We start from the raw sequence: 13,538 nt of genomic DNA on the forward strand, positions 1-13,538 counted from the left end.
AAATCTTCAGATTGCTTTTTGGGTTTTTTAGTTGTGATCGAATTAATCAGAAATTTACTGTTAGGACAAATGTTATAAAATGTTAACTGGAAGTCCTCACTGATTACTGAGACTTCCATGAATATTTGTGGGGTCAAGAGAGAATAGTGGCTTCCCACGTGACACACTGGTAAAGAATCCACTTGCCGGTGCAGGAGATGCAGGAGACATGGGTTCAATCCCTGGGTGGGGAAGATCCCCTGGAGAAGAAAATGGTAACCCACTCCAGTATTCGTGCCTGGAAAATTCCAGAGACAGAGGAACCTGGTGGGCTACAGTCCGTGGAGTAGAAAAGAGTCAGATACAACTGAGGACAGCACATACAAGGGAGAATAACTTGCAGGACCTGTAATGTGTGATTACAGGACTCACACAGAAGGGAAGGAAATAAATTCCACTGAAATAAAAGAGACAAGAAAAGACCTCAACATAGACGTCCACCTCAGGGTTTTGATGTAAAGAACATGGAAAATATGATAAAGATTGTTGCATTTTGATTCACATTTTAATGGATACTCTCTAAATGATACAACATGAAAAATAGTTAACCTTGAGAAAGTTACAGCAAACATTCTCTCTCTTCTCCCACAACTTACAGTCTAGGGAGAAATACAGATGAGTAAGCAGAGTATCTAGGGGCACTTTTCCAGATTCATGAATCGATCCTTCTCACCCCTGGCTCTGGAAGAGCCAAGAAGGCAGGGGCAAAGGGCCCTAAGGAAATAAACCACTTGTATACTGAAAATTTCAAAACATTGCTGAAAGAATTATATAAGACTCATTAATTGGAATGACATGCTATCTTCATACACTGCAAGACAACATTGTTGACATTTCCATGGGTAATGTTGACATTACCCAAAGTGATGTACAGATTCACTGCAACACCTAACAGAACTCCAGAGCCATTTTAAAAGAAATGGAAAAAAAATTCTTAAAATACATATGGAACCATAAAGGACCCCAAAGAGCCAAAACAATCTTGACAGCAAAGAACAAAGATGGAGGTTTCACATGTCCTGACTTCAAAATATTACAAAGTCTGTAGCAATTGAAACAGAATGGCACTGGCATAGAAACAGGCAGATAGATCTATGGACCAGAATAAAGAGTCCCAAATAAACTCACACATACGTGGCCAAGTGATAATCCCTGAGTATCTAAGATAACACAATGGGGAAAGGATAGTCTCTTCACAGTAGCAGAATGAAAAGGCAACATACTTGCCATCCTTATACCTTAAAAAAAGACTTACACCCCAAATACATAAGAACTACTACAACTCACTTGAAAAAAATTTTTTTTAATGAATGAAAGAGTTGGATATATATTACTCCAAAGAAGACATACAAATAGCCAACAGACATTTGAAAAGTTGCCCAGCATCGCTAATCATCATGGAAACGCAAATCAAAACCCCAGTGAGATATCACCTCACATTTGCTAGGATGTGTATTTTAAAGAAAAAAAAAATTTAACATAGCAAAGTCGGCGAATAAGTCGAGAATTAGAACTTTTGTCCGCTGTTGATGGGAATGTAAAATGGTGAAGCTGTTATGGAAAACAGTATGGAGGTTCCTCAAAACATGAGAAAAGAAGTCCCACTTCCAGAAACATGACCAAATGAAACGAAATCGTTATAGCAGAGAGATAACTGTCATTCCCTGTTCATTGCAGCGTTTTAAACAATAGCCAAGAAAGGTCAATCTCAGATGCAGTGGGAAGCCTGGAACTCACATGTTCCAGGACCAGGGGAGCTTGTCGTTGCACTGAGAGGACGCAGCAGGCAGAGCTCCCAACCCTGGCCCAGCCTCTCAGCATACCCATCCTTGCCCTGGACGGGCAGGTATGTTTACGTAAACTATTAATATTTCCAAGCCATTGTCTGGGACACCTTTGTTGGCATACACTGTTCCCCAGAAGTACTCCAGGTACTTCCAAGTATGTCTGCACAGCCTGAAAAGCCTTATAATTACCCTATCTGCAACACTCCTATTGCCACAGACAAGAGGAAAGATGAGATGGTAAACACAAAGAGCTGTGTATTCCTCTGCGAGAAACTATTCACACATTTGTATTTACAGATGACATCCTCCCTGTGATTTCAGGCCCTTGGGTAACTGTAAGCTATTTGGAAGGCCCCCAGGGGTTACTCCTGTGCAAATGAGCAGCCCTAAGATTTCCATCTCCCTCAAAACAATCGTTTTCTTTCTTCCAGGCCCTTCAATTCATTAGTAAGGTGACTATATGTCCCAGTTTGCCTGAGACAACCCCTGTTTGCATCTGCTGTCCTGGAGTAAGTAGAACAGCTCCAGAGTATCCTAGTTTGTTCCATAAATTGTAGACCATCCTATCCCTTAGCCATACCTGTGTTTCAAGTTAATTCTGTCCTCTAGTGGTTAGAGAGTCTCATTACACATATCCCAGACACAGATGGCCCTGGAGGAGGACCCTCTAGGGTAACATCTCGGCCCTCTGGGATCCCAACTTCAGTGAAAAGCTGAGCTACTCTAACTGGTGTAGATGGAAGTGACAATGAGTCTTTGTCCAATTTAAAATGCTGATTATTAATGAATTCCCAGGGCTACCCACGGGCACTCACCAGGGAGGTGATCTTTCTGGGGGAAGGGGTGACTCAGGTCAAACATTTGCATAACTGGGTCTAACTTGCTTTCTTGAGGATTTGAGGGATTCTGGTCAATTGCTGAGCCATATCTGGAAGACTCCCGTATTCCATCTACTTCCTTCCCCTGCTGGTCACCTGTTCAGCCACTGACTTGATGGAGAAGACCTAGGTCACTCAGAATGACCTCAGGCACCTTCTAACCTTTCTTCTCTGTCCCCTCACCCTCACCGCTCTTCTCTGCAGAAGTTGGTGCCTGCCCCTGAGCCCTTGGTCTCTCTCTCCCTCCTCTTCTGGGGAGCACAGGCCATCAATCATTCCTCTCCCTCATCCTCATCCCTCCTCCCCACACACCTCCTCTTATCTGCACACTTCTCTTGACCTTGCTGTTCCTTCCAGTTACCTCCTCTTTCTTTTTAATTTCAAACTTACTTTTTTCTGTTTGAAAAGCATTATCTGTATATTAGAGAAATTTGGAAAATACAAAAAGGTATTGGAAGGAAAAAGATTACCTATTATTCCACAACCATAAGACAACCACTTTTATTTTTTTTTTTTATTTTTTATTTATTTATTTTTTTTCTTTTCAGTTCCCATTTATTTTTGGCTCTTGGGGCAATGTCATCTTTTCAATATGAAAAAAAGCAGCAAGTTCAACACAATAGAAATCTGAAGTGTAGAATAGGACAAAATCAGGAAGTGGGGAAGCAGTAGCAGGAGAGATGAGATGTTTGCCAAAAGATGGAAGGTGTTCTGTCCCCTGTCTGGGGAATGACGTTTAGGTGGCAGCACATACCTTTCCATGTAGGTACAGAAGGGGCTGCTATTTATTTTTTTTTTATAAGAAAAGATGCGGTGGGGAGGGCTTTCTGGAGACTTAGAGACCAAGGCTATCTCTTGCTTCTCTTGACCCCCTTTCTCAAACAGGAGAAAGGAGGGGAATTCAACGTTATTATGAAGGAGATAAAGTGGAAGAGGAAGGGATTCCCACTTGATAGGGTAGGGGCCAGAAACTTGCAAAGGTAATAGCTCAGGACAGAGCTTGGAAGGAGACTAAAAATGAAGATAATACTGTCAACACCTCTGCACAAGCTGAGAGGAGCGGGGAGATACCTGGCACCTAGGACTTCAGTACCCTGGATGCCCCTCTCCAAATCCAACCCTTTCTGGTAGGGACTTCTACTTGCTCAGTTTCCTTCCCCTGGGCCAGCACACTGGCCTAGGATGGCAGTCACCAATCCAGGTTTTCAGCACAAGGTTCTAAATGAGATTTGAGGAAACCCAGCCTCTTGGAGAGCTATCTCGAAAACAGAGAGGGAAATGTTAACTGGACAGATGGGAGGAGTGGGCACCAGAAGGAAAATGACAGGGTTACCCAGAATGCAGAAAATCTAGGCTCCCCAAGAGTGGAAAGAGAGAAGAGACATTCAACAAACAACAAATATTTATTGAGCGCCTATTATGTGCCAGGCACTGTTCTAGAATCCCCCCCAAAAAAGAAAAACAAGATAGATGCAGAAAATGCAAATTCTGAGGGAGAGGAAAGGGGTCGTTGAGGAAGAAGGCTGAGGGGATTGAGAAGCCTAAGGTGATAGGGACTTGGCCTTAGGCCTCCTCTTCGGCCTCCTCACCGAAATCCTCTTCCTCTTCTGCGGTGGCATCCTGGTACTGCTGGTACTCGGAGACGAGGTCGTTCATGTTGCTCTCAGCCTCGTTGAACTCCATCTCGTCCATGCCCTCACCTGTGTACCAGTGGAGGAAAGCCTTCCTGCGGAACATGGCCGTGAACTGCTCTGAGATGCGCTTGAACAGCTCCTGGATGGCCGTGCTGTTGCCAATGAAGGTGACTGCCATCTTCAGACCACAGGGTGGGATGTCGCAAACAGCTGTCTTGACGTTGTTGGGGATCCATTCCACGAAGTAGCTGCTGTTCTTATTCTGCACGTTGAGCATCTGCTCATCTACCTCCTTCATGGACATCCGCCCACGGAACACAGCAGCCACGGTGAGGTACCGGCCATGGCGGGGGTCACAGGCAGCCATCATGTTCTTGGCATCGAAGACCTGCTGGGTGAGCTCAGGGACAGTGAGGGCCCGATACTGCTGGCTGCCACGGCTGGTTAGAGGGGCAAAGCCAGGCATGAAGAAGTGGAGGCGTGGGAAGGGCACCATGTTGACGGCCAGCTTGCGGAGGTCAGCGTTGAGCTGGCCAGGGAAGCGGAGGCAAGTGGTGACTCCACTCATGGTGGCCGAGACGAGGTGGTTCAGGTCTCCATAGGTTGGCGTGGTCAGCTTGAGGGTGCGGAAACATATGTCGTAAAGGGCCTCGTTGTCAATGCAGTAGGTTTCATCAGTGTTCTCCACCAGCTGATGGACAGAGAGGGTGGCGTTGTAGGGCTCAACCACAGTGTCGGAAACTTTGGGTGAGGGCACCACGCTGAAGGTGTTCATGATGCGGTCAGGATACTCTTCACGGATCTTGCTGATGAGCAAGGTGCCCATTCCGGAGCCGGTGCCCCCACCCAGCGAGTGGGTCAGCTGGAAGCCCTGCAGGCAGTCACAGCTCTCGGCCTCCTTCCGAACCACATCCAGGACCGAGTCAACCAGCTCGGCTCCCTCTGTATAGTGGCCCTTGGCCCAGTTGTTGCCTGCACCGGACTGACCAAAAACAAAGTTGTCTGGTCTGAAGATCTGACCAAAAGGACCTGAGCGAACAGAGTCCATGGTTCCGGGTTCTAGATCCACCAAGATAGCACGAGGGACATATTTGCCACCTGTGGCTTCATTGTAGTACACGGAAATGCGGTCCAGTTGTAGGTCGCTGTCCCCATGATAGGTGCCGGTGGGGTCGATGCCATGTTCATCACTGATCACCTCCCAGAACTTGGCACCGATCTGATTGCCACACTGACCGGCCTGGATGTGCACGATTTCCCTCATTGTTAAAATTTATTCTAATCTTTTTGCTCGCCTCAAAGTGTGTATGGGGCAAAAAAATAATATGGAATTAGTTTTTCTCTGCGGCTAGTCGCAGGGTGGAAAGATGGAACGGGACCCGGAGGCTGAAGCAGCGAGGTCCGAACGCGGCGGCAGGAAGGTTCTGAGAGCAAGACAACCACTTTTAAATTAACAGTCCTGTTGATGCCTAAATTCCTATGTGTGTACAACATACATCTTCATAAACTTGGTGGCCTGTTGCATTCACTATGTTATAAAATAATTTCCCATTTAATGTATCTTGGACAATTTGTCATATGATATTGTTAAAATATATATTTTATGATTGCTATCTCAAAATGTATTTAACAATTTTTATTAGATATTTAATGTTTTCTATCTTTTTTCTTTTAAAGAGATAGTTATTATTTTAAGAATTTTTATACTGAAGAGTTCAAAAGAGGTGAAAGTAAGTGTTACTCATTTAGTTGCGTTAAACTCTTTGCGACCTCATGGACTGTAGCCCGCCAGGCTCCTCTGTGCATGGGATTCTCCAGGCAAGAATACTGGAGTGGGTTGCCATTTCCTTCTCCAGGGGATCTTCTTGACCCAGGGATCAAGCTCACATCTCTTGCACTGCAGGCAGATTCTTCACCGTCTGAGCCACCAGGGAAGCCCATCCAAAAGTGGTAGGTGTTTTAAAATTTATTGATCTGTATTTAAAAGGAACGTTTGACAAAGATTCATTGGAAATAATCCGAACAAACAGGAGAATAGTTATTACTACTGAAACCTACAAAAACAATTCCAGGACATACAGTTTATCCGATATAACGACACCTCTAAATACTGTCACTGATATAAAACCCTGGTTCTCACTTTTGCAGACACACACTGGTATAATTAATAATATTCAATCACTTCTATTCTTTATTCAGTATATAAAAATTAAAATATCAATTAAAAATGAACATATCCTCCTCTTTAAATGCTTCTCACAGATACAATTTCAATATTTTTATTCAATAGTGGTGTGGTTTAAGAGATTTTTCATTCATGAGTCCAACAACAATCCACCTCAAAGGGAACTGACAGGCTATAGGCTCACAGTGCAAATAAAAGAGTTCAGGAATGCAGCAACAGACATTTCTAAAATACAAAACAGATACAATTCTTAGAAAATACATGCAATAAGCTCTGCTAAGCAGCTGGCCACAGAACTAGAAGATTTAGTAATTCTACTGATGATTTCCATGGGACTCCAGATGTTACCAAACTCAGCCTGAACTCTCAGCTTTGGATTTGTATTTTGCTTTTCCAGTTTCACTAATGACACAAAGATGATTCAAATCCCTGAAGTATTCATTATAGTCAAGGGCATACCCTATTACAAACTTGTCTGGAATTTCAAATCTAACAAAGTCTGGTCTATAGCCAATGCTTCGAGGGGTCCTTTTCACCAGCAAGCTGGCAACCTCAACCATCTTTGGATGATGCTGCTGGACCAAGGATAGGAAGATTTGCATTGTTTTGTGCAAGTCAATTATATCTTCAACAATCAAGATGTTCTTTCCAGCTAAAGTTGAGAGATTATCTCCACCAAGGACTTGGATGGCACCTTTTGACTGGTCATTACAGTAGCTCTTAAAAAATCTAGTCTGATAAAATCTACAGTCATAGGAATGAACCTATCACTATTTCTGTTCAGTGCTTTAACGTAGTCCAGCAGGTCCACAAAGAACGTATAGCCCACCTTGAGCACACGGAGGGCCACGATGTGGTGGCCTCCCATATCCCCCACCACATCTTGAGCCAGCTTTTCCGTCCTGTCCAGAATGAGTTCTTGAGGAATAAACACCTTTTCCAAATTCTCAGCATAATGGTTAGGTACACAAAATAGATCTAGGTCATCACCTGGCTCCTCATCACTAATTGTGACGCAGGGGCTGCGGCGCGCCATAATGGACTTGGCTGGTGCGCGGGCCGAGGGCAGCCTGGCTAGGCGGCGGCGGCGGCGGGGCGGCGCGGCGCGGTGGAAGCCAGAGGGCCCACCCGGCCTAGTGTCTTCCTAGTGTCTGCTGTTTTCTGCTGTCTTAACTGTGGCCATCGTTTATTATTTATGGGAATAAATTCCTAGAAACGTAACTATGGGCGTATGTCAACATTTTTCAGGCATTTGCTATTTTATCAAATTATGAGCCAAAATATTTGCATAAATGTGTATTCTCCCAACAACTCTGTGTTTGCCTTTTCTGAGCACCTCCAGGGGATATTCCCTCCCTCAATGGGGTATTGCCGTTTTAGACAGTAATTGCTTTCCCTGTGCTATACAGTAAAAGAATATGGAAAATAACATATATATATGTGTGAATAACTGAGTCACTCTGGTAGACAGCAGTAATTAACACAACATTGTAAATCAACTATAATTTTTTTTAAAGTTGCTAATCTAGCAATGTTCTCTGTCTCCAGGTTTTCCACGTTTTCACCACCTATTTATTTTTTTAATCTCTTGCAATGTGACTTCTGGTCTCAGAGCTTTTCTAATTCAAAAGTCTTTTTCAGACTTGATTCTTCTTGTTCCTTTGATTTATTTTCTCAATCTCTTGAGGCTCTGCATGCCATGCAGCCTGGAGCCCTGAAGTTAAACCTTCTGTTCTGGGGCTCCTCATTGGCAGCCTCTCTCAGTGAGCTTGAGATTCCGGACTTTGGGGGCAAAGTTTAATATACCCCACATCCAGATGGATGGGTGGATCATAAACCTATGTCCTCTCCTTGGGCTCTGGCTCTTCCTACCCCTTCAGCTTTCCTGCTCAGACTACAAACACCTGTCTCCTTCTACCACCAATAGTCTCCTTTTCTGCTCCAGTTGGGGGTGACATCTCTAGGGATGGATCCCAGCTTACCTCTCTACCCAGATACTCAATCCTGAGACCTGGACAATTTCTATGTCTGCTGAACGTCTTCTTCTGGACGTCTGTCCACTTCATCAACTCCTGTTGACAACTTTGATATCAAAGTCTCCCTCTTTCTCTAAGATCCTCTTCCTTATTTCTTCTACTTTTGTGTGTGGCTAAAGGGACCATGACACACTTGACTCCTCTTCCCCTCTTGCTCTCTATCTACCACCTATTGTCCACCAAGCCCCATAGGAGAACATCTTCCTGGTGGGTTTCTCCATCTGCAGTCCTCTTGCCAGTCTCACGGCCACTGCTTTAGCTCAGGCCTTCGTCTTCTCTTCTCTGGACAATCTCATTAATTTCTTTGCTACTGGTACCCTTCGCCTAACCTCTCCTTGCTCCAATTCAGCCCATACGCTCAGTGGTTACCAAAGGCTCTTACCTGAGCCGTCTCCTTGAAGCATTTCTAATCATCTAAATTATCTGCTTAAGATTTGTCACTAGTCAGTAGTTCCTCACTAACCACAGAATACCCTCCTCAACCTCTTCAGCCTATCTTTTAAAAACACTTTCAGTTTTAGCTCTGGCCTTTACTCTTAGCCTAAACTCCCACCCCACCCAGCAAAGCTCAATCTGACACGATTACTCACATGTTACAGGAACGTGCTTTACTCTCACCCATCTATACATCTTTGTTGATGTCATTCTTTCCAATTGATTTGCCGTGATTCAGGGACCAGATTAAATCTTACATCTTAAACAGAAACAGTCCTCATTCTTAAAAAAATTAAGTGACCCTTTACCCTCTGAATTCTTGTATCATTTACAAGTAACATACTTGAACATCCTTGTGTAGGTTTGTCTGGCACGGAGGAGGGTTCCTGAGATGAAGGTTGGAGGCTGGAGGGACTGGGATGAGCTAATTACTACACGCTCCTAGTACTTACTACAAGATCCCTTAATAGTGCTAGCGTTTACTGGGCATTTACATGAGAAAGCATAGTGCATACATTGCCTCGTTTAATTTTCACAGTATATGAGGCAAACAGGTAGCTATATAGGAGGGACTTAAGGGCTGCCGTCTAACTGGAAGCAGAAAATGCCAAGTAAATATGTTGTTTTTACTTAGATTTTATACTGATTCAAGGTGGCTTTGGAGGATGCTGAGAGCAGTTATGGAAAAGAGGGACAAAATCTTCCCAGCCTACCACTTGGAGATGCAAACTGCTACTGTAAGAGTTATTCTTATGCTCATTACACAAATGAGAAAATTGACGCTTAGAGAGGTGGAGTGACTTGCCCAAGGTCACACAGCTGACCCAGGTGGAGCTGGACCTTGAGCCCAGTCCTTGCGATGACAAAACCCAGGCTTTATGGCATCATCATTATCACAGTACAGCTTGTCTTACCAAAAGTTTCCCTCTTTGGAGGTAGGAGTTTGCTTTTTTTACAAAGTTATTTTTCCCAAATCAATTGTCACAATGCTTACCATGTAGTTAGAGCCCAATGATTATGGTTTGAATGGATGAATAAATGAATAGGGAGTGAATACAAGAGACAAAGCCATCATAGTAGCCTTTTTCTTTTTATACTCAGATTACTATCCTCAGAAAATCCAGTGATCCTCTTATGTCCAGAAACTCCCCTTGTCCCTCCTTGGGTATAGAGTCTATGTTTGCCTGCATACATTGGTGTAAATACACTGGCTGGCCTGGCCAATGCTAAGATTTCCTGGATGAAGTAGTGTGGATATAACGATACTCATAGCTACTAGATAAGAAAACAACAGTATTTTAAAAAGCTAAGATTGTGGCATGACTCACAGCTATCAAGCATCCTTTATTCCTCTAAGGGAAGGAACCATTTCCTGTAATTTTCAAAAAACTTATAATAAAGAGAAGCCATGTATTTTAAAAAGGCTATGATTGGCTTCTTGTTTAGCAACTTTAATTATGTAGCTGTACAATTACTCATTCAAGCATAACCTGGCTAGCTCTGTTACTGAGTTTGGGCTTTTACAACACTGGGCTGGATGTGTGCTGAAGTGTACTGTCGATCTGGAGTACAGTAAAACCTCGGGATTTTGTTATGGACTGAACTGTGGCCTTCCAAAATCCTTATATTGAAGTCCTAACCCCTGTACCTCAGAATGTGACTATTTGGAAATAGGGCCTTTAAAGAGATAATAAAGGTAAAATGAGGTTATATGGGTGGGCCCTAATCTATCATAACTGAAGTCTTTATAAGAAGAAGAGAAGAAAACACAGACACAAGGACTTAGCCAGTGATCAAGATTCCGCCTTCCAACACAGGGGGCGTGGGTTCAATCCCTGGTCAGGGAACTAAGATCCCACACGCCAAAAGGTGTGGCCAAAAATTAAAAGTAAGTAAATAAAAAGTTTGCATGTATGCACTTCCACTTACCACCTCACTCTGCTTGACTCCCTCAAATTGTATGTAATCATTTTATATTGTTAAGTTAGTCATGTTCCCATTATGGCTTGCAATTGTAATTATCTGTTGTTGTTTTTTTTTTTTTGTCTGGCTATTGGTTGTGAAAACTGATAAACATGTTTTACTATTGTGGAAAAACAAAACAAAACAAAAAACCAGGGACTTCCCTGGCAGTCCTGTGATTAAGACTCACTTCCACTGCAGAATCTGTCTGCAATGTGGGAGACCTGGGTTCGATCCCTGGGTTGGGAAGATCCCCTGGAGAAGGGAAAGGCTACTCTCTCCAGTATTCTTGCCTGGAGAATTCCATGGACTGTATAGTCCATGGGGTTGCAAAGAGTTGGACACAAATGAGCGACTTTCACTTTCACTTTCCACTGCCGGCAGAGCAAATTTGATCCCTGGTGAGGGAACCAAGATCCTACATGCCACGTGGCCTAAATAAATAAAATAAAAAAAAAAAACAAAACAAAAACAAAAACAAACAGACACAGAAGGAAGACTATCTGAAGACAGGGAGAAAGCAGTCTTCAGCTAACCTAAGGAGAGAGGCCTCAGAAGAAATAAAACCTGCTGACACCTTGATCTTGGACTTCTAGCCTCCAGAATGGTGAGGAAATAAATTTCTGTTGTTTAAGCCACACCGTCTGTGGTACCTGGTTATGGCAGCCCTAGTAAACTAATACAGATCTTAAGGTCTTGATGTGGGAAAAAACCTGGAGGCCATCCGGTCCATCCACCCTTAGGAGTCTTGCTTTCACCACTTCACATCCCCCTCATCTTTCTAACAGTGTTTTCCTTTGAACAGCTCCTCTTTGAAGATCTCCTCACCTTCACAAGATGCTTATTTCATCTCAGGCAGCTTTGACTAACAGTGAGCTTTGCAGATAGAACAAAATCTTTGTCCAAATTCTGAAGGCAGCTCTGCAAGTGTGCTATAACCAGCATAGAGCAGAGAACTGGCACAATTTCTTTGCAGGATGGGTTCCCTGGGATGCAGACTCTGAAGTGGAGTTTAGGGGGCAGGATGTTTATAAAGAAGCGTCCTCAAACTCAACACCTATGGAAGAGAGGGGGCCAAAGCAGGAGTGAGCAGAGAGAGACATGGACCTGAGTACAGCCCCAACCACAGCCCTGCAGAACCCACAAGGGTCTCTGGCTTTGACTCATCATTGGATGTGGCCCCCTGGGTGGGGCTGTGATCTTGAGAGGCAGCTCATGGAAGCTGAGGGAATTCCAGATGCAGAAGAGACGTGTATGTGGAAGAGCCGCCTCTCAGTCAAGGCCTAGCCTGTGGAATCTCTTATCTGAGGATGAACAATGAGAGCCTGCCATGGAGTTTATGACACAAACTCACTCACAGAGCTTCCCTGAGCAGCTATCTCCAGGAATCTTTATAGCTCAACTAGAACTGGAGCTGGGTCACCAAGTAATCTCAGCGTAGCACCCCAGCAGTTGAAGCGACAAGTCTGGGCGGGCTCTGGAAGCATACCACTGTGTTTACCACAGAAGCCTGGGTTTACAAAGGACATTTGTATGGAAGCACATACCACTATTGGCTTTTAATGACTGTCTGTGCACGCATGCCAAGTCACTTCGGTTGTGTCTGACTCTTTGCAACCCTATGAACTGAAGCCCACCAGTCTCCTCTGTCCATGGGGATTTTCCAGGCAAGAATACTGGATTGGGTTGCATGCCCAGGGGATCTTCCCCACCCAGGGAATCGAACCCACATTTCCCGCAGCTCCTGCATTGCAGGTGGATTCTTTACTGCTGAGCTACTAGGGAAGTCCTAATGACTGTCCACTGAACCCTTAATTTTTTTTTAATCTCTGCCTGCCTAGATCCAAAGGACCCATGAGACTGGTTTTCTTAGAATGAAATTAAAAAAATTTTAAATTTTGAAACCTGTACCTGTTTCTTCCCTCGTCCTCACCAAATGCCTCCCAAATAAAACTCCACTTGCACAAGAATTTTATTAGGCAGTGACTGGAGGGACTGTACTAGACTGATTTCTTTAATCAGAGATCTGTATTGCAAAGGGCAATAAATTCCATTTAATGAATTAGGAAAAATTTTCTTTGTCTGCAATGTCAAAAGTCCTGGGAACATTTGTGTGGAAGTGATATGCGTTCGATTTATTCCTGTGATGATTCAGACTCTTACTGCCCAGTGAAATGGTCTGGAAGGGCTTCCATTAATCTGGTTTTATGGGAGCAAAGGGGAATGTGAAAGACAATGTTCCTGCAGAAGTAGGAGAGGCGCCAAAGCAAACACTCCCAAACATTATCAACCCAAATGACTGGAAGGAGGAAATAAGGGGAAAAATAGCTGAGCATGTGGTCCAGAGTTGGGACCATGCCCACAGAATCCTGGGCCTTCTGACAGAGGGAGCTTGAAGCCACATGTGCAAACAGGGAGGGGTGGTCTCTACCTGTTTTGCTCTGCCACCCTGCACTCTGTTTTCAAGTCACACATAGGGGTCTTGAAAAAAGACAAAACAATCCTGTTAAATTTAAATTCTAAAAACTGCCCTACCTTGCCCTGCCCTCCCTTCTCTTTGCTCTTCTCTTCTTTCCTGTAAT

At 43.9% G+C, this 13,538-nt stretch overlaps 1 protein-coding gene and 1 pseudogene across 1 annotated transcript; both read right to left on the reverse strand.

Annotated features, from left to right (window-relative positions):
* Positions 1-3,488: 3,488 nt before the first annotated feature.
* Positions 3,489-5,768, reverse strand: LOC129652934 (tubulin beta chain-like). Its single transcript, XM_055582065.1, has one exon. It carries the CDS (start codon positions 5,600-5,602, stop codon positions 4,268-4,270), a length of 1,335 nt encoding a protein of 444 aa, XP_055438040.1. The 5' UTR covers positions 5,603-5,768; the 3' UTR covers positions 3,489-4,267.
* A 529-nt stretch (positions 5,769-6,297) lies between these two features.
* LOC129652937 (hypoxanthine-guanine phosphoribosyltransferase-like) lies at positions 6,298-8,106 on the reverse strand (annotated as a pseudogene).
* Between the last annotated feature and the right edge of the window lie 5,432 nt (positions 8,107-13,538).

Source organism: Bubalus kerabau, chromosome 5 (assembly GCF_029407905.1).
Source record: "Bubalus kerabau isolate K-KA32 ecotype Philippines breed swamp buffalo chromosome 5, PCC_UOA_SB_1v2, whole genome shotgun sequence".
Lineage (NCBI taxonomy): Eukaryota > Metazoa > Chordata > Mammalia > Artiodactyla > Bovidae > Bubalus > Bubalus kerabau.